This window comes from Zeus faber (genome assembly GCF_960531495.2).
Source record: "Zeus faber genome assembly, chromosome: 10".
NCBI classification, from domain to species: Eukaryota; Metazoa; Chordata; class Actinopteri; order Zeiformes; family Zeidae; genus Zeus; species Zeus faber.
In genome coordinates, this window is record NC_137199.1 from 11,460,513 (window position 1) to 11,481,583 (window position 21,071).

The 21,071-nt window shown below is 43.5% G+C and overlaps 1 protein-coding gene across 1 annotated transcript; it reads right to left on the bottom strand.

The window, feature by feature from the left end:
• Positions 1-3,301: 3,301 nt before the first annotated feature.
• On the bottom strand, positions 3,302-19,213 carry cnot6a (CCR4-NOT transcription complex, subunit 6a; the record flags this gene model as incomplete). Its single annotated transcript, XM_080008712.1, has 12 exons — positions 19,170-19,213; positions 17,879-18,000; positions 16,294-16,480; positions 15,980-16,065; positions 15,679-15,783; positions 13,846-13,914; positions 11,478-11,635; positions 9,284-9,438; positions 7,388-7,542; positions 6,072-6,305; positions 5,775-5,977; positions 3,302-3,517 (listed from the first exon to the last, which is right to left on the bottom strand). Exons 2-12 carry the CDS (start codon positions 17,988-17,990, stop codon positions 3,302-3,304), a joined length of 1,680 nt encoding a protein of 559 aa, XP_079864838.1. The 5' UTR covers positions 17,991-18,000; positions 19,170-19,213.
• Between the last annotated feature and the right edge of the window lie 1,858 nt (positions 19,214-21,071).

Sequence of the window (21,071 nt, forward strand, 5' to 3'; positions counted from 1 at the left end):
GAAGCACAAAAAAAAAAAAAAAAAACGAGCGTCATCGCCCGCTGAGGCTGGCTGGACGACGCTCGGGGTGAGTTTTTCGCCGCTTTGTTTGACCAGTTTCCACAAAAGTTAAAGGGGGGGGGGGGGGGGCAGCAAACGACCAAAAAAAAAAAAAAAACCCAACAAAACAAAACAAGACTGGAAATGGGTGCACATGGACCGTAGCTCGTGAGCCGCCGTGATGCAGGAGAACACAGTGACATGCAGCAGCGGGCGCTTCTGAACCATCACGGGAGCTCGCTCCCAGCCAGCGGCGGGAGCACGCCGCACGCCGGCCGACGACGGAGCGCTCTCTAGAACCCATACCGCTGAATCCTAAGAGCAACATCGCGTGCAAAGCTGAAATGTAAAAAATACATATAATAATATTTAATAGAATATCCCTGTTGTAGATTACTCCCCCTTCCCCCGCCCACAACCAATTACGGGAACCACCGATAACGGATCTATTCGGTCTCGGGAGGCGTGGTCAGGAACCAACCTCTTGAGGACCCGTCCCAGCGTGACCTCCAGAGAGGATTTGGTTTTTGCAGTGTGATATGGAGGGAAGGGAGGGGGGGGGGGGGAAATAATTAAAGAGAAAGAAAAACGTGGCAACCATAACACTATCATAGAGTTGATGATTTACACAATAACACAATTCAAATTGTTTTTGGTTTTTTTTGTTTGTTTTTTTTTTTTAGAAAGGAAACATGAGATACATCTTTTATTCACACTTTACAAAAAAAGCTAGTCTTTAAATCTACAATACTAATGCAATTCAGAAGAAAAAACAACAAAAAAAAACAAGCTGGACACATTGGTTTCCATTGAAAACAAGTTTTAAAAAAATCATGTGGGGGGGGGCGGGGCAAACAAACCCGGATTTGACAACTAAAACTCATACTTGTCTATTTGTTTTCCTCTCGTTTGGAGGAAAAAAAAAAAAAAAAAAAAAAAATGAATATCATAAATCCAACATTTACACTTAAAAAGTGATGAGATCTTAACTCACTAATAACATTGCGTCGGGGTGGGTGTGGGTGGGCGGAGCTGCGTCTGGATTTACGTCTAAGTGCTGATCATTTTGTCGGATCCGTTTGTTTTTTTGTTTTGTTTTTTTTTTGTTTTTTTAATAAAAACGAGTCTCGCCGCTGAAAAGACTTGTTGGTCCGAAGGAAGAAAAGGGGAAAAAAAAAACAAAGAGGAGAAAAGGAGGTTTGAAGCGACGCGTTTCATCTGGTTGAGGAGAACACAGTTGGCCTTCCACCCATCTACTAGGGGGAGGGAGGGAGGGGGAGGGAGTCAGGGAGGGACCATGGATGGCACTGGAGCTGCAGTTGGGGAGAGGGGGGGCGGGGACTATACAAAGTGGTCGAGGAGGGGAACAAAAAAAAAAAAAAACATTGAAAGGAATAAACAAATAGAGCGGGCGTGGAGGGTGGGAAACGACAATTAAACGCGAGACGTCTCTGGTCAAGCTTCCTCGGGCGGGGGGGCGGGGGGGGCGGGGTTATACACATCGTCGCATTGTCACAGCTCATTAAATGAAAGCGTTGCCAAAACAAAACAAAAACGACAAATCTTCACAACGTCTCAACAGTATTATTTAAAAATAAAAGGAGAAAAGGTTGTTCGGGGCGTTCGGATTTGGAGAAGAGGAAGCTGTTGCCACGGCGCCGTGGCAGCGACGGAGCCGTGTTCCGCTCGTACGACGAGTCAGCTCATATTGGGGGCGGGGGGGGGGAGCCGTGCACGTGAGTGTGTGTGTGTGTGTGTGTGTGTGTTTACCGGGGGGGGGGCCAGTCAAACCGCCACTTGGCCGCGACTCGTCCTCGTTTTGTTTCGTCTGAACCGGCTGCAGTGAATCGATTCTTGAAATCTATTTACAATCTCAGCGAAATCAAGATGGCCGACACCGATCTGAGGAAAATCCAGGAAGCGGGGGTGGGGGTGGTGGTGCAGAGTAGTGACGCCGAACGCCTCGAACAACCTCCTCGTACGTCTTTTGTACAAGCTGGTAATATCAATTAATCTCGACATTAACTGGATAAAAATTTAGCCTTAGTTTACAATACAATCTTTTTTCTTTTCTCTTCTTCAAATCTGATCATAATTTACTCTTCGTACAAAAAACGCCAAAAACAGGTCTTTTGTGGTCTTCATATACAATCATGTAAAGACTGAATCTAGATTTTCTATTCTGTACAAATACTTGTGAAAAAACAAAACGGAACAGAAACAAAAAACAAAACAAAAACCAAACAAACAAAAAAGAAAGAAAAGACCCACTGCTGCGGTGCAGGGGAACTCACGGCGGGGGGCTCAGGAGAAGTGATTACTGGCCTTGGAGACAGTGCTACAGATCTGCCTGCGTCTACATCAGAGGAATGCTGGTTTGTTTTTTTAGTTTTTTTAAACTCCCGTACGTCAGCAAACCCGGACGAAATTCCTCCCGTCACTTCCCGCCCCGCTGTCACATGGTCCGTGTGAGCTAACATACCACTATGCTAGCTAGGGGTGGGGGTAGCGGGTGTCATTTCGCCCCGGCCCCCCCCTCATCGCCTGGTTCTTTTAGGCGTCTGTATGTGTGTGTGTGTGTGTGTGTGTGTGTGTGTGTGTGTGTGTGTGTGTGTGTGTGTGTGTGTGTGCGTGTGCGTGTGAGGGGGTGTTTAGGTCGCTATGGCAACCGGGGCCCGGTGTTGGGAGGTGAAAACTAACTTGTAGCACCGCGGGAGGACTCAGCACCACAGAGGGACGCCAGAAACACACTCCAGACGCCCGGTCACATCCTGGGGGGCGGCGAGCGGCAGACGGTGATGGAGGTCCGCGACGGAAACGTTTCCGTCGTCTTTGCTGGTTTAAGGTTTGTAGAGGACGGACCATCAGCTCTGCCGCTTCGCCACCAGGAAATAAGGTGAACGCTCTGCCCTCGCCTCGAGCGACAGTCCGAGCGAGCTACCGTCTGCGGGGATGCAAGCCGTGTGGATGGAGGAGGGGGGTGTGGGGGGGGGGAGGGGTCCAACACAAGATAATATAAAACATACAGGATTGACTCGAGCAGTTCAAAAATAAAATTAAAAAAGGAAACTCAAAAAAAATGAACAAAAAGGAAAAGGAAAAGGAAAATATAGAATATCTGTTACATCGTAGGAAATCCCTGTCGGCCAGACCTCACCGTGTGACTATTTTACAGGATGTGTTTGAGCTGGTGGGAGGGGGGTGGGGGGTGGAAGGGTGGAGGCTGTGGCTGCAGCGCCCCCCCTGGGTGGTGGAGGACTCACTACCTGCGCGTGGGCAGGTGGAGCCCGTTGACCTGGGGGGGCAGGTTGGGCAGGAGGAGCTCCAGCTGGGCGAACAGGGAGAAGTGGTCGGAGGGGATGTGTGGGTGCGGGCAGCCACTGATATTGTTCTCTAGGAGCCAGTGGGGGTCCAGGGGCCCCAGGATGCCCAGCACGTTCAGGTGAGGCTTGGAGTAGAAAATGTAGTCGATGACACCCTGCGGAGCGAGGCGGAGAGGAGAGTCAGCAACAGACAACCGCCACCGGTATTTACAGGAATATGGGGTTCATCTTTTTTCAAAATCACATTTTTCAGGAAACCACAAGATGAATATTAGCAACGTCCATTCATTACTCCCTCATTTCTCCAAGTGGCGTGTTTTCACAGCAAATATTTCCGTGGGTCTGCGTTTCGGTGACGGTAACGCTCTGTTTCAAGGGAGCCGGTTCATTTAAGAAAATAGCAAAGTGTTGGTAGGTGAGGTCCTGGGGGTGGGGAGTCTCAGGGCGACCCACTCATGACAGTTCTCCATCTACACGGAGAAGGAATTGTTGTACGTCCCCTCGAAAGGTGGAGTTTAAGACAGTTTAAGTGGAGGCTTCGACCCTCGTTCAACACTTTGATTCCAATTAAAAAATAAATGCTAAATGCACCGCTAGGATTACTTTGCTGCATTTATTCAGCACAGAATAACAACCACACCGATCAGCCACAATCGACCACAGCAGATCCTTTAAGTCCTGGAAGTTGTGAGGTGGGGCCCCCATGGATCAGGCTTGTTGTTCCAGCACATCCCACAGATGCTCCATCAGATTGTGATCTGGGGAATTTGGAGGCCAAGTCAACACCTTGAGCTCTTTGCCATGTTCCTCAAACCATTCCTGAACTATTTTTGCAGTGTGGCAGGACGAGTTATCCTGCTGAAGAGGCCACTGCCATGAGGGGATACCGTTGCCATGAAGGGGTGTACCTTGTCTACAACAATGTTTAGGTAGGTGGTACATGTCAAAGTCACATGAATCCACATCCACATGAATGCCAGGACCCAAGGTTTCCCAGCAGAACATTGCCCAGAGCACCACACTGCCTCTGCGGCTTTCTTCCTTCCCATAATGCATCCTGGTGCCTTCTTGTTTGAATGGGATTCATCAGACGAGGTCACCTTCTTCCATTGCTCCATGGTCTAGTTGACACTCACGTGCCCATTGTAGGCGCTTTCGGCGGTGGACAGGATGGCACTCTGACCACTCTGCAGCCCCAGCAAGCTGTGATGCACTGTGCGTTGTGACACATTTCTATCATAGCAGCACTAACTTTTACAACAATTTGTGCTACAGAAGCTCTTCTGTGGGATCCGACCAGACACGCTACCCTTCACTCCCCACATGCATCAATGAGCCTTGGGCGCTCACGACTAGGGCTGGTAATTTCATAATCGGGAGATTCGCGGTAAGTTACAGTCATTGTCACACGCAAAAAAATGAATACTTCATAATTGCAAGTTGTTCATGTTTTTTTTAAATGTATAAAGTAACCTACCTTCACTATAAATTTCAATAAATTGTTTAATGTGGCTTAAACACCACATGTTCCCTCATAAACAAAGCCAACTTCTTCCTGCAACGATCACACTGTCTCTTAAGTTCACCATTCATTGCAAACACTGTTTTTAACTCTCCCTTTTGCAGGAAGAAGAAGAAGGCGTATACGACGACTCAGCTGATGAGGAAGCGTTCAGAATGTGTACATCATGAATATTCATGTCTAGCCCAGACAATAGATCAGCTCCCTGCTTCTTGTCTGACTTTCTCTTCTCCCTCGCGGCTAAATAAAGTAATTTATTATCTATTCTCAGCACCCCTATTTCAACTGTCCTATTAAAACTGGGGTCTGTGGAGTTGGGGACCCCTCTTTAAGTCGATATATAGTACAATACAGCTGTAATGTTCCCAATGAAATCTCCATGCCCATTCACACAAAAAATAAATAAATACAATTTAAAAAAATCTCCCACCAAAGATGAGACAACAATGCCGATCGATTTCATTATTGGGGTGACGATCAATCGGCAGCAAAAATTTCATGATCGGCCCAGCCCTACCTATGACCCAGTTACTGGTTCACGAGTTGTCCTTCCTTGGAGCACTTTTGATAGGTACTAACCACTGCATAATGGTAACACCACACAAGACCTGCTGTTTTGGAGATGCTCTGACCCAGTCGTCTAGCCATCACAATTTGGTCCTTGTCAAAGTCGCTCAGATCCTTACGCTTGTCTATTTTTCCTGCTTCCAACACATCAACTTCAAGAACACTTGCTGCCTAATACATCCCACTCACGGGCGTCCTTTATATGTCAATTCAGAATCCCTTGTGTGGTCTAGGAGTCTCAAAGAAGTAAACATCACCACAGGCAGAAAAAACAACAACTAAATGCTTTCCAACTTTGGACCAGGAGAAACACTGCTAATCACCTTGAAGTCGAAGGTGTAGTTGGTGTAAGGCATCAGTCCATTCTCGTAGGAGCTTTTCAGCTTGAAGCCGTGCGTGATCCTGCCGTTGGACGTGCTGTTCTTGCCGTTGCAGTTGAAGTTGGTCAGGCTGTCACTGTAGCGCAGCTCCTTGAAGTCCTTGTGGGTGCAGTCCACCCCGCCCGTACTCAGGTACTCCACCACGCCTACAGGGGGGAGGAAGGGAAGAGAGAAGCTTCCATCACCAGCGCTCCTCCACAAGGACAACGGCCACTTGGTTAGCGACGCTAGCTCACTCACCGGAGTCAGGCAGGGAGTTGAGGTCGGCGCACAGCACTAGAGGGATGGCGTTGATCTCTCCGGAGACAGAGGACAGCTTTAGGCTGCGTGTGGCCTTATCCACGATGTTCTTCACCTCCGACAGGAACATCATGGTCTGGACCAGCTTGACGTCGGAGTACTCCGGGTCCCAGTGCATGTGGGCGTTGGCCACCAGTAGCAGCTGCTTCTCCATGCCGTGGAGAGATTTGCCCGCTGGGGAAATATAAAAAAAATTAAATTAAATTAAAAAAAGTGTTATTGAATATTAACAGGCTGTCAATGAGAGCGATTGGTAAATTATTATATACATTCATGCACATAACAATGGGTTAGACAAAAAATTAAAATAAATTAAAGCAACACGATGTAACTTTTATTTTTTTACCTAAAAATAACAACTTCAGAATAATTTTGATGGTACACTGACCTGTAATATGGAGAATGGCACATCCTTCATTCCCACCCAACCCCCCGAACACCTGCATTATGAAACCTCTGTGCTCGGGTTCGAAACCCCGGGAAAAGTGTGTCACGCTTTACGACACTGTCACTTCCTTGATGTTTGGCTCAGAAATTACAGTTATGGCCTGGTAAAATTTATATAAACAAATAAAAAGGCTTAATTATACACATCCCAGTCAAAATGTCTGTAATAACACTCATGCAAAACATAGGCGCTCCACCTCCCCGACGGTGTGGATGAGACGGGCCAGTGGTGCGGCCGGCACCCGTACCTTGCGCTGCCTCAGTTTTATTACGCCACAGGGTTTGTTTCACCCTCTAACTTGCATGTGCGAGCTGATCTGCCAGGCCGAGCACATCTGGTACCTAGGCCACGGGAAGAGAGGGTCTGGGAGAGCCACTACACAGTCTTGTGTTTGGAACACAAGACTGTGATTGAAACGTGACTGATAAAGTCCATATTTGTCCAGTAAAATAAATTAATTTCAGACAAAGTTACACAGTGTTGCTTTAAATATAATAAATCTTATCTTAGGCTCTTGAGCAAGTCAGTGTGTTCGGGCTCTTTGCCACAGGATGAAATTGACTTCATATAGCAAGTGCAGTCCAATATTGGAAACACTAGCTTTTCTGCCGCACATCACTCCAAAAACTACTTCTGGGAGCCTTTGGGTACCAGAAGTGTTGTTTGTCTCAAAAACAACTTAACAGTGGTTACAAATGGATTGTCAATGAATATACACAATTATTTTGTAATGCTCCACATCAAACAAAACGCAGGTAAAACACAAGAATCCCAGGGCCCAAAAGGCCCGAGCAGGGTCGCTACTCACAGGAGAGCTCCATCATCTCCCTGCGGACCTCAAGCAGGACAGCCACACCAATGTTGTCCTTGGTCATCACCCTGTTGAGCATGGCCTCAGAGCCCTCGGAGTTCGCCATAGCCAGCTGGTTGAACTCCACCGTGTGCTTCTGCACCAGACTGAATCTGGAGGGAAGCACAGGGACACGGGGGGAAGGATTGAATGCGAGCAGTGTGTGGAACTAGGGACAAAAAGTTGATGGGCATCTGTGCAGATACTGGTAAACCTATGCAAAAAAAAAAATTAAAAAAATTACAATTTATTAGAAAAGAAGCAATTTTATCGCAATAAGGCCGACACTTCAGGCCAGCTTTAAGGTTACTGCTTGTACACAAAGCTATGATAATCATTACATTATAAAACTGTTGACATGGTAGTGAAGAACTTTCCAAACAAAACAGTTGTACATCAACTGTCCGGCACAGAAATATAAAATCATTATCAGAAGAATCAATATTGCATCATGATAGATAGACTTATAGCCATGCGTATGTAGACTATGCAGAGAGGGCGGGCATGGGGCTTTTCTTTCATTCAATTAATAAAACAGAAAAAAAAAAGATCTAAAATAAAACAATTTGTTTAGTTTGGAGAACGGGGAACACGGACATGTAGTGGAGAAAGTGATGTCCGTCACGAACAAGTCCGCTCTGGTGGCCTTTTACGATGGTAGCCAGCTCTTGTCTGAGAGCCCCCCCCCCTTTGTAAATGAATACAAGACAGGATAATAGGATTTATCCCTATGACGTATTTGTTAAATACGATCCAGAAACATCTCACTGTGATAATAACATTAGGAGCCAAGCACGGTGAGACTTTGTATGTTGCACTGGTCGCCCCGCCGCTTCAGAGAGCAAATTTTAATATAATTAAAATTAATCCCTTTTAAGGTTTCTATTTATTTATTTTCAATCCGATTTAAAATGCATCCAAAATAGGAAAAACAAGCGATTTACGAGTAACTTCAGAGGTAAATAACATTACACAAAATCTATTTACAGATTTTGATAGTGACAAAGGAGCCATCAAATTGAGCCATTTTACACAACTTCATTAGAAACACACCAATAAACCAATAATAGCAAACCGTTATTTTTTCTTTTAGGTTTTGATACCTCAGAGGGAGATATATAAAAAAAATATTCTATTTATTTATTTTTAAATGGCGAAATTATTTTGGTTGTACTGTTCATTTACTTGATTAAAAAATCAACATGAAAAAGAACCATGATAAGATTGTGGATCGTGATCCTGCCTGAAAAAAAATTGTGATTCAATATTTTTTCCATAACGCCCACCTCTAGTTTAGAAGAAAATATTTGATCAATGAACCGTCGGTTGAATGAATGTGTCGGTTAAATTGAACAAATGCAGGTTTTCTAACATTCAAGGTTGATAGAATGTTTATACTTGCTCTGGGGTCATTTTAGAAATGTAAAAAAACTTAAAAGGGTCAACATGATTAAAGTCATGGACAGAAAATATCCTTTCTACTCACTGGTGTGTGGCAGCTACGGTAGAACTAGGTTGCCTCACAGGCTGAGGAATAAAATCACTTTGCTAGGTTAAAGGACCGATTAACTGTACATGGTTTGTCTATAAGCACAATATCAACAGTGGAGCAAATGTTCCAATGCCCCAATTTAAGCATAGTAATGGAAAATGAAGCACTACAGCAGAGCAGCTATTCTCAAATTACACCAACTGCTACGCAGCTGTGTAAATATCTTGAGAAAACAGTATCGGTTTGGTGCTTGATTCTATCCTGGTTTGGAACTCAAGTGTCATTTGTGGAACCCTAATGACAATCTTAGGACAATAATATGAATTCCAACTATATTTGTCATTATTTGATAAAATCCTTACTTCTCTGTCTTGTAAAAAATTGCACATCCATCAACGTGTTTGCGGTCCGACTCCGACATTGTCCTGGCTCGCGACTTTGGACTGAAGAATCCATCATAACCCTGCTCCTTCAGCTCAGGCAGGAAGAAGTTGAAAAACTGCTCCGTCTCGACCTCCTGTAAACAAACAAACAAACCGGGTGTGTCAGGATTGATAATTAATACCTGAGCCACTAATTCACAGATCTCAGGTTTCATTCATTCATTCAATTTAGGGATTTAATAATTGACTTTTAACTTTGAAGCGACAATAAGAATTTTGATCAATTAATACTATCAGTTAAAAGAAAATGATAAAAAATAAATGTAAAGGGTAATTTTAAAAAGTTTGTTACATGGTAAAAGAAAAATAGCCTACACAGTCAATTTTTTTTCAATCTATTTTCTAATGCAACTCATGGGGGCGACCATGTGCAACCATGCGCCCCTTTTATTTCAGGCACGTAAGAGGACAGCTTAACCAGACCCCCAACCAGGAAGTGGCGGCCATGGTAAGCTAAGCTGTTTACAAATTAAACAATGTAACAAAATTAAAACTCTGTATTTGCTATAAACTGCTTAAAATGAATTAACGTTGTGTGACTGGATTATATGGACGTCACGGTGAGGAATTTTTCCCACAGGTTAATATACTTGTGACATTCTACAACGGGAGGGTGTGCAGAGTGGGGTTTTTTTGATTAACGTCGGCGCTGATACGCAAAAATTAACTGAAGGGGTTAGGGTTTTATTTCTAAAAAATCTAATAAACTAGATGATGGGGACAGTGAGCAAGTAATGTAATCTGTGCATGCCTAAACACCGTTTGACATCAGTAACACCAATAACCGCGGCGGATTATATATCATTTTAAGTAATACAACAATGTAGAAATGCGATTACTCTATACCTTGAACGAATACCTACATCCCTATGGAGCACTCATGTCCATCCCTAACATCGTCAACAAGTCAGAATATTGTCATTATCATGGTATGAATTTATTATTATTTTTTTTTTAATCTATTAAAAATTATACAGGTATTATCATGAACGATAACGGCACACCCCTAGTCACAGACATTAGTCCATTGTAAATAGTACATGTCAATCTTGTCTGATAACTGGTAATGATCGGTCAATACGAGTCTGCTATCGGTCAGAAAATTTCTAAATTAGCATCCCTAATTCAATTGATTCAACCTTTATATATTGTCAAAAATCATTGAGGGCATGTACTCATTTACAATTACGATGAGATCTACATCAAAATAACACAAAGAAAACAAAAAAGTTACATTCATTGGCAGAGCAGTTTGCAATCATTGACCTAAATTGACCTAGAGATAAAATTGTGTCAAGTTTCAATGTGTGTAATCTGTTCCGAGTGTGTGCAGCACAGAAAGTAAAAGCAGTTTTTCCAAATTAAGTATTTGCAAGCAGGACTTCAAGCATTAGCCAATCATTTCAGCGAGTTCAATTATGGCTATAGGAGCAATTAAATAATGAGGTGATACATGATGGCAACTGGCCATTAAGGGCTTTATAAATAAATAAAAACAACGCTTCTCATGTCTTACTGTTAGAGATGCCCACCCAACATTTTCACATAATTCATGCAATGATGAGAGGAATAACTGTCACCGATAATAAATCTCAGTGATAAACTGAATCTAGGGGTTATAGAGTGTAGGCAGAGGCGTGTGAGTGCGCACACACACACACACACACACACACACACACACACACACACACACACACACACACACACACACACACACACACACACACACACACACACACACACACACACACACACACACACTTTAGCTTTGTTTCTCTACAAATAACCCCCCCCCCCATTCACATTGGTAATATGCAAACTATTGTCCACAATTGTCTTGTTTGAATTCAGGACTTATTGAAAATCAAAAGGTGCATTTGTTAATTTGTCAAAGGCTTGTTGTAGGGTTTCAGTGGCTGAGTGAACAGTATCAGCAAAGCAATACAGAACTGTATCATCCACAAAGATGGGCATTGAATTTGTTATGAAGGATTTATTTATTAGTAGCATGTATTGTTGATATAAATTGTAAATGCTGTTTCAGCATTGATTTTACAGGAAGGGGAAAAAAAAAAAAAAAAAAAAAAAAAAAAAATGGAGCTCCATCTCTCACCTGTAAGCTGATGATGTCTGCATTGCAGCCCATGATCTCCTGCATGATGGACTTCTTCCTGTACTCCCAGTTCAGGGCCCAAGAAGGACAGTAGCCGTAGAGCTGCCGAGTGGCGTATTTATCACACAGCACGTTGTAGCACATCACTGAGAAGAGCGCTGGAAGGACACCAGAGACACACCGCTTAAACTAAAGGTGTCGACCGTTCAGCAGTTAGGTAGATGTTCCCAACACAACTTGGTTTAAATTTTTTTTTTTTTCCCCCACCTTGACGACACACCACAATTTAAGGGTTTATGAAGAGATGGGGTGTCAGGATTCAGATTCGAAAGCTAAACTCGATCAAAATGAGCTTGAAGTTTCACGGTTCACACCGTTTTGGGACGGTCCAGATCCGCCGGTATATAAATGCAGTGTGCACCGGAGGCTGCGGGCCCCTCGGAGTCGACTGCGGCTCACCTGGCTCCGAACACTTCCATGAAATTTGGTTTGGAATTGGCTGAGCTGCTCTCTGCTCTACAAAGGGGTCCCATGCGCCACAGGTAGTTATTTGCCTTTTTACCACCAGCATTCCCCTCTTGCAAAAATAACATCCAATTTTCTGCGCTTATTTTGGTGAGGAACTAACTAAGTAGTTTTAAAAGTAACTTATTGTTTATTGTTCTAGTGTACTTATCTAAGTCAAGTTTGGACAAAGCTCCTAACTGCTTGGGTATGTTGTTTAAATTCTCATATTTGTTATTTTTCAAATAAAAGTTACTTCTTGAGAAAGTTTTTCTTTACATGCAAAACCTGATCGTCTAACAATGTATAGCAGTCGGTGCAGGGGGGGGGGGGGGGGGGGGATTATATTGAAAATTGAATCGTGACCTTAAAATCGAATATCAAAAAACCATGACACATATATACAGCTATCTGCTATCTGATGCTACTATTAAGCAGCTCAGTCATTATTGACTCATTAGCACCGTGTTGGAAGTTTGCGTTTCGTTCAGTGCAATTTTACAACTGCTTGCACAGGAAACTGAAAAAGAATTATATAGTAAAGTAAATATGTATTAAATTATGCAAACACGGGTGGTGAACATGCACGCAATCAGCAACGCCAGGCACAACTCCCCAAGGACTCTCAGACAACGACAACAATTTGATACATTATCTCAATTTAATTTCAGTCTAGAGATAAGTTTTGTGGCCTGTACATATATTGCAAGAGCCAAATTCCCCTTGTGTACAAGTATTGTTACATCTTATTAACAGATTCAATGAACTCATTTATCAAAGAAGTGTCATTACACCATTGCATTTGGGCTACTGGAATTAACTCAGGTAAAGCGAAAAACAAAAAGTCATTATCATTAAATGAATTAAACTAAACAAATTCTGAAGAGAAATTTAAGTTAAATCAAAATGTGATTGCCTATGAATGGTTACAATTTGAGATTTACATTATAAACTTTCCACATCCGACTTGTAAAGATGTAATGTTTCAATGGACATACAAATTGCCTGCCTCAATCATATTCCCCTGCTCCATTGACAAAGAAGAGTCATTTTTCCACGACTTCTTATCACCACTGGACTGAACTTTTTTTGTTCAGGTTAGACCAGTCATACGATAGTACCGTAAATTAGGATGAGTCGTCTACCTGACACGCAACAACTGATAGTTTGAGTCAAAAAAAGCTGAATCACAATTGCCAGTTTCAGGGAATTTGACTTCAATGTAAAATGTTTATTGTTAGTAATGACCTTTAGAAGGCCCTAAACAGAAAAGTTTGGGTACCAAGTTCCCTAAATCTTAATATATTTTACAGAAGAAAGCGTCAGAAATACCATCTTGTTTTTTGAAGAATTGATCGTCACTAGATTTCACAAGACTTTCTCACTTAACCCCCCTCTAAAAAGTGGTACAGCTGACAGTGGAGCAATCCTCTCTGCAAGTTCAGTTTAGTTTTCATTCAAGTTGATTTTGCAGGATAATATAACATCCAAGTTGGATGTTATTATTTAGTTTCAAAGGCAGCTAGTGAATTCGAAAAAATGCACCTACTGTACTTTCACCACTTATTTCCCTTACCAATATAATTAAAAGTAGTAACGTATAAGGTAGATGTTTCATTTGCAAAACAGAATGTTTTAATTTAGTTTACTTTAGAAATGCCTGTGTAATTTTCCCTCAGTAGAGATGCATAATGAAACTACCGTGGAATCCCGAGCTCAAACATTTGGAAGACTCAAACCATTGATTCTGGTTCAATCGTTATCTAGAATAATAACCTTTGGCCATTACAGAATATATTTATTTTCAGTAGAAACAGAAAACTATGTGAATGAGTGCCATGGTAGATTTGGGTTTAGTCCTTACCTGAGGGTCGTGCTCGGTCCGGCTCCTGGAGTGAGATCCATGAACGGGCGGGGGGCTGCTCTGTGGGTACTGAACAGAGGAGGGTGGGGTTGTATTCACATGGCTCATCACAAACTGAACATGGATTCTAGATTAGCTTCACTATCCTTGAATCATTTAAGAAACCATCGATTCAATTTCCACCAATAATCAAATTCACACATTCAGTTATTTAAGAGGACAATTTCTGAACAATGGCTGAAATTCCAACTTCCACCTCATTTTAATATTTGTTTCACATACAAATTTCGGACACTGTCCGGAAAATCAGTTCCAGACATTGTCCGAAACACTACGTTGAAACACGCTTGGAGCTGTTTGCTGTTGTATACACAGCTCATTCACGGCATGCCATAAAGTCGTCAGTTGTCATAAAAATCCATGTATAAGTGTGTGCGTGCACATGCGCAATGTCTTCAACACGCCCACTTGCTCGCTGTGAATTCTCTGGACAATGACCTGCTCTATTCAGACATGGGCTCGGACATGACAGCCGCCGCCACCACTTCCTCCTCCTCCTCCTCCTCCTCTGAGGAGCAGCGACCCAGACAGGGGTAGGACGGCTCATTTCTCCAGGAAAATTACACATTTTGGTCCTTTTATTTTGCTCCTCCGCCCTTTATCCTTTGTTGTGAGATTTCAGGAAGCGGCCCAGAAAAAAAAAAGGGGGGGGGGGGGCTAATTAAGCAATTGTTTTAACCGGACCTCCGCGCTGCCCCCCGGTGGGACCCGGTGCTCCGTCCCGCGCTGTGTGGGGTGTGTGATGCTGGCAGAGCCCGGAACACCTCTTAGGTCTGGCTCTGAGCCTCTTCCAGAACCCTGGGTCTGTTTTTTTTTTTAAAACATTTTTTGATTTACTGTAAATAACGCTGTCCCTGCACCTGCTCAGCTAGCTGATAAAAAAATAATTATAATAATAAAAAAAAGAGCGCACAAAGAGGATGCATGTGGATGTATGTGTGCAACATTTGTCAAAGATAATACATTTCGGGTCAAACAGAGCATTTTCTTTTTCAAATGTGTATTTTCAGATTTGAACATCTATTTCCTTTTTTTACAATTCGAATAGAATTTGAATATTTAACCATCGTTTGACAGCCCTTGTGTGCCTATATGTGTGAGTTTTAGAGAGAGTCCTAAGGCTCTCATCATGGTTATTAATGACAGTAATGTACTGACCACATACCTTATGTTTACATTTGTTAATTTATTATTGGGAGTCTGTTAAAAAAAAAAAAAAAAAAAAAAAGCAGGATTTAACTTAAATAAATTTTTCCGTTAAAGCTCTATTCACTTTGACCTTTCCTTTAAAATGAAACAGCACATTGTTATTTCTGTAAATTGTCAATTTATTACCAAAGCATTTATCAGCAACACAGTTAAGATGGTAAAATATGAATGTGGTGCGTTGCATGTTGAGTTTAGTGGCGCTCCCAAATTTAGTGCTGTTGCTCCTCTTAAATTTTAAGTAAGGAGCACCAGCGCTACTCGTCGAAAGTAAGTCCGGAGCCCTGTTCCAACGTGCTGAAAATGATCCCATGACAGCTGAAAACGGATGCATTCTTAAAAATAAATAAATGTTGCATTATCAAATATATTGCATATGTATCGCTTTTATACTTCAACAACAACGCATGCAAATTTTATTGGAATAATTTCCCTCTAAAACATTCCTACTGGATCGACGATTTCAAACTAGTATTGAAGGTCTTTATTTTAGCCAGATTGGTCCTGTACTTCCAGACGTTCCGACGCCCCGTGAACACCTTCGTTAAACTAAGAGAAACCACTCACTTCGCTTGATGGCTCCCGCCAGATTGTCCAACAAGTAGTTGAGCAGTCGCCGCGTGCCGTCGGGTTCCTGGTAGAGGCTCATGATTTCTTGTGCAAGTGGGTTTCCTGTCAAAGCCAAAATAACTCTTGTTGAATAATTTTAAACGGGGGGGAAGACAGACTGAGCATGGAGTTTCAAAGGCAATGACTACATTCAGAGCACAGGTCAAAAAAGAATCTCAAAAGGATTTGTCCTGTCCATTTTTGCAATACTGTGTGCCCTATGTATTACACCGCACAATCAGAACATGGCCCAACTCACCTTTCAAGCCCAGTGTCTGTAACTGAAACAGCTTCCCCAATTCGAATGGCAGAACGCGCAACTGGTTGTTATTTAAAAGAAGTTCCCTGTGGAGCACAACAAGGAGGGTCAGAAACTCCTTCTCTGGGGAAATGGGTCAATTCTCAACAGAAACAGCTTACATTGCGTGACTATACAAACAAACAAACAAACAAAAAAAAAAAAAAAAGAATGCCGATAATGATAACATGAAGGTTATAAATTATATTAGACTGTAAATCCTTGCATGAATGTTACTCCAGTTCAAAAATTTCAGGTCTGGCACTTCGTCCTACCTGAGAGACACCATGTTGCCAAGCTCCGACGGCAGGCTCCTGATCTTATTGGACGACAGATCCAGGTACACCAGGTTGTGTAGTTTGGCAATGTCTGGCGGGATGCGGGACAGGGAGTTGTCGCTGAGGTGCAGGGCAGTGAGGTGGGTCAGCGACCAGAGCGCCGTGCTCAGGCTCCGCACACGACCTGGAGAGGAATCGTTGCGGAAAATAAGTTTCATTTCCCAAAACTCGTGGTCCACATTGAGCCAGCTTTACGCCGAATCTAAAAACAGATCCGACTGTTGGAACCCACCACCCGTGGCCATGTCCAGCTTCCACATCACAAAATATGTCTGCGAAAATGGGACATCTTGATCTGCTCAGCTGGACATTTACCATTAAGAGTTTAAATCTGCCTCTACATAGTGTTTTCAAAGGGCAAACAACTAAAAAAATATATTCACAATATAATAAATATATGGTGACAGACAACGCCAACATTAATAACGTCATTATTTTATACACAGAAGTTATTTACTTGGTTTTGAGTCCAGTCCAATTCTAGCTTGTGAAACGTGCCAGCAGTAGACACAAAATGTGTATAAATTCGAAGGGTGGAAGATTTTGGCATGTGGTTTCTGACTCTCCACAGCCCCTTTGATACAGAGATCCAGCAATACTGACGTAAAGAAGACCCGCCTCCATCATGGTTTTGCTTTTTTACACCGACCCATACAATGGTGGCATAAATGCTGCCCCCGTGTGTGATTGTAGATAGCATGCCCGACTCAGAGGCATGATCATGGGCCATGCAACACAAGAGTGTCGGACTCTCACATGACGTATAACATACGCCTGGGGCAGCGACATAAACATTACAGCGCCACAATAACGGTGGGTGAACTGAGTGTTCAGGTGCTTTTGTTAGCTGTGCACATTTATACCACACTTCCAACCAAAGCAAAGTTGCTGTGCATCATAATGTTTTATATAATGCAGCGTACAATGGCAAATTCGTGCGAGCAACGTGTTTGTGCGATCAGAAATACTTTGGAGGAGAAATCTAAGTGACGTGGGAAGCCGCTCGAGGCAGAAAGGCATGCGGACCCTAGACGGAGCCGTTTGCTTCTTCTTTGTCAATTCGCAGTCGTAACAGTCGTTCCTTATTGCTGTAGGTTTGCAGCAGAGAATTTTAACTCCCCCCCGGTGGCGGGTCGCACACATAACACATCATCAAACCGTCACACCTGTCCCGGCATGCCGGCTGTCCCTTTTACACAAACGCCGTTTCAGCATGGTTTCGGCTCTGTGACTAGCTCCGCTGCCAGCTCAGTGGCAGATCAACAATGCCCCCCAATTCCGTGTCCATACATCTTAGACAGAACGGCGAGGCTGAATAACGGCGCAACAGTCCGGCCTGTCAACAGGCTGTGTAAAAGGACTTATAAGAGACTCCGGGTGAGTTGTTGTTGGTCTGGTTCATAACTTCAGTCATATGGATAGAATACGAATAAGGGAAAAAATATATATATTGAAAGTCTATCTTGGTGCTTGTGCAATACCAGCATCTCATCACTTCATTTGTGGATTTCGGACAACTCACCACTGATTTCGAGCTCGGCCCAGTATGACTTTTTCCCGTTGGCCGCCTCCTCGCTGGACATGATGGTGTACATCCGCCGGGGGTCTGGCGGGTCATATTTTTCCTTGGGCATTCCTGTAACACTGAGAAAAACACTTAAATGTCAAATAAACCAAACACTGAAGCAGATGAGAAAACTATTTATTAATCGCTTGGGGGAAATTAAGAATATCTAAATGTGGGATACAATCAATTACTTAAAAACCATTGACAATGTTCATTGACACCTTGCCCTGCAATTATTGAAGTATATCTGGCCGTCTTTACGGTTTAACTAGATTTTTTTAGGGTCCAACATCTCCAAAATAAGTTATAAAAAAAAAACTTTTTATCCAAAATCATTTTGAAAAATTATACTCTATGTTTTCTATGTTTTGCAGCCTTATATTGCTGACAGTATACGAATTTATATGAATAAATCAGTTTACAACGCCACGAGGAAATAACCAATAACCATTTTCCCCCAAGAAACAATTTCCTACTTTTGTCGGAATTGATGACAGGTTAATTCTTCCTTTTTAGGTGTATTGTATATTGCCGAATTTCCCATTTTATGTTTATTACGTATTGCCAATTGTTAAATTCGAATTTTTTTAATGACCATTGCCTATTGTTTTGATTCGAGCTGCTCTAACACCACTATCTGACTCTTGTATTGACTTGAGTTACATAAGACAACATGAAACACAGCGAATACAGATACATGTGCAACGTGAGACCACAGCGATTCAATCGAAATATATCTATACATTCAAACACTTATTTGCTTCTCATTGTTGCCAACTGGTTAATTCAGCCCTAACCTAAATAGCTAACAAACTAAATATAGCATCCGCCACATAACTATCCAGCTTGCTAACTAGCGAGACAGTACGCGTATCTTTTAAAATGTAAAAAGATTTAATACTCAACGTAAGCAACATACTTTTACACAAAAGCGAAATTCCAATTTGCTGTTTATATAATGCCAAAACACTGGCTTGCGCATTAAGGTTAGGCCACAAAGCAACGCATTAGCTGGCCACGGCGAGCTAAGCTAACTAGCATTAGCACGCATCGCTCCCATTGAGCCAGGCTACTGGGCTAGCGTTAGCTTAGCACAGCGCTAACAGATCCTGTTTTTCTACAAGCTTAACTTCCAAAAATAATATCCCGAAAAAAACACGTCTCGCCCAAACGTTTGGTGTAGAAGACGCAGAGAGATCGTCGCTGAATGAGGGAGAAAAACGTTTTATTTTGTTGTTGTTTTTACCTGCAAGAGCATACCAGATAGCGAGGGCGACTGCGTGCTCTCTTTTGTTTTCTCGCTGCTCGGCTCGTTTCCGCTGCTGTATCATGGCGACTGAACGGACTGAGCGGACAGCCAATGATAAGAGCGACGCTCCTATTGGTCAGCTGGGAGCCAGCGCGAGCGGCTGGATGGGAGGAGGGAGGGATGGAGGGATGGATGGATGGATGGATGGATGGATGGGTGGATGGATGGATGGATGGATGGATGGATGGAGGGATGGATGGACGGATGGATGGATGGACGGATGGTTGGATGGACAGATGGTTGGATGGTTGGATGGACAGATGGTTGGATGGACGGGTGGGCGGGTGGATGCGTGGATGGATGGGCAGGTGGATGATGGATAGATGGGTGGATGGATGGATGGATATATAGATGGGTGGTTGGATGGATGGTTGGGTGGATGGGTGAAGGGTGGATGCGTGGATGGATGGATAGATGGGTGGGTGGATGATGGATAGATGGGTGGATGGATGGATAGATGGGTGGATGGATGGATAGATGGATGGACGGATGGTTGGATGGACGGGTGGGCGGGTGGATGCGTGGATGGATGGGCAGGTGGATGATGGATAGATGGGTGGATGGATGGATGGATGGATGGATGGATGGATGGACGGATGGATGGACGGATGGTTGGATGGACAGATGGTTGGATGGTTGGATGGACAGATGGTTGGATGGACGGGTGGGCGGGTGGATGCGTGGATGGATGGGCAGGTGGATGATGGATAGATGGGTGGATGGATGGATGGATATATAGATGGGTGGTTGGATGGATGGTTGGGTGGATGGGTGAAGGGTGGATGCGTGGATGGATGGATAGATGGGTGGGTGGATGATGGATAGATGGGTGGATGGATGGATAGATGGGTGGATGGATGGATAGATGGATGGACGGATGGTTGGATGGACGGGTGGGCGGGTGGATGCGTGGATGGATGGGCAGGTGGATGATGGATAGATGGGTGGATGGATAGATATATAGATGGGTGGGTGGTTGGATGGACGGGTGGATGATGGATAGATGGGTGGGTAGATGATGGATAGATGGGTGGATGGATGGATGGATGGGTGGATGGATGGATAGATGGCTGGATGGTTGGATGGACGGGTGGGCGGGTGGATGCGTGGATGGATGGGTGGGTGGATGATGGATAGATGGGTCTGTGGATAATGGATAGATGGGTGGATGGATGGATGGATAGATGGGTGGATGGATGGATAGATGGGTGGGTGATGGATGGACAGATGCATAGATGGATGAATGGATTGGTGGATGGATGGATAGATGGGTGGGTGAATAGGTGGATAGATGGACGATGGATGGATAGGTGGATGGATAGATGACAGATGGACAGGTGGATGGGTGGACAGATGGATGAATAGGTGGATGGATAGATGGACAGATGGACAGGTGGATGGGTGGATGGGTGGATGGATAGATGGAAAGATGGATGGATGGGTGGATAGGTGGATGGCTGGATGGATGGATAGATGGAAAGATGGCTGGATGGATGGGTGGATGGGAGGATAGGTGGATAGGTGGATGGATGGATAGATGGATTTATGGAAGGATGGAACCACGGGTGCACACACACACACACACACACACACACACACACACACACACACACACACACACACACACACTTCCATCTCTTACAAGGTCAATTCATCCAATTTCAATATTAAACATCGTTTTGAAAACTCAAATATTCTTTTGGTTTTTTTTCTGAGCTTGATGTTTGACAGAACGCTTTGTGTCCACGATGGAAATGGAAATGGACGACGAAAAGAGGAAACACCACAGCGGTTAAGACTACCACCCAAAGTGCTGCACCAAGGTAGTTTGCTACGCTA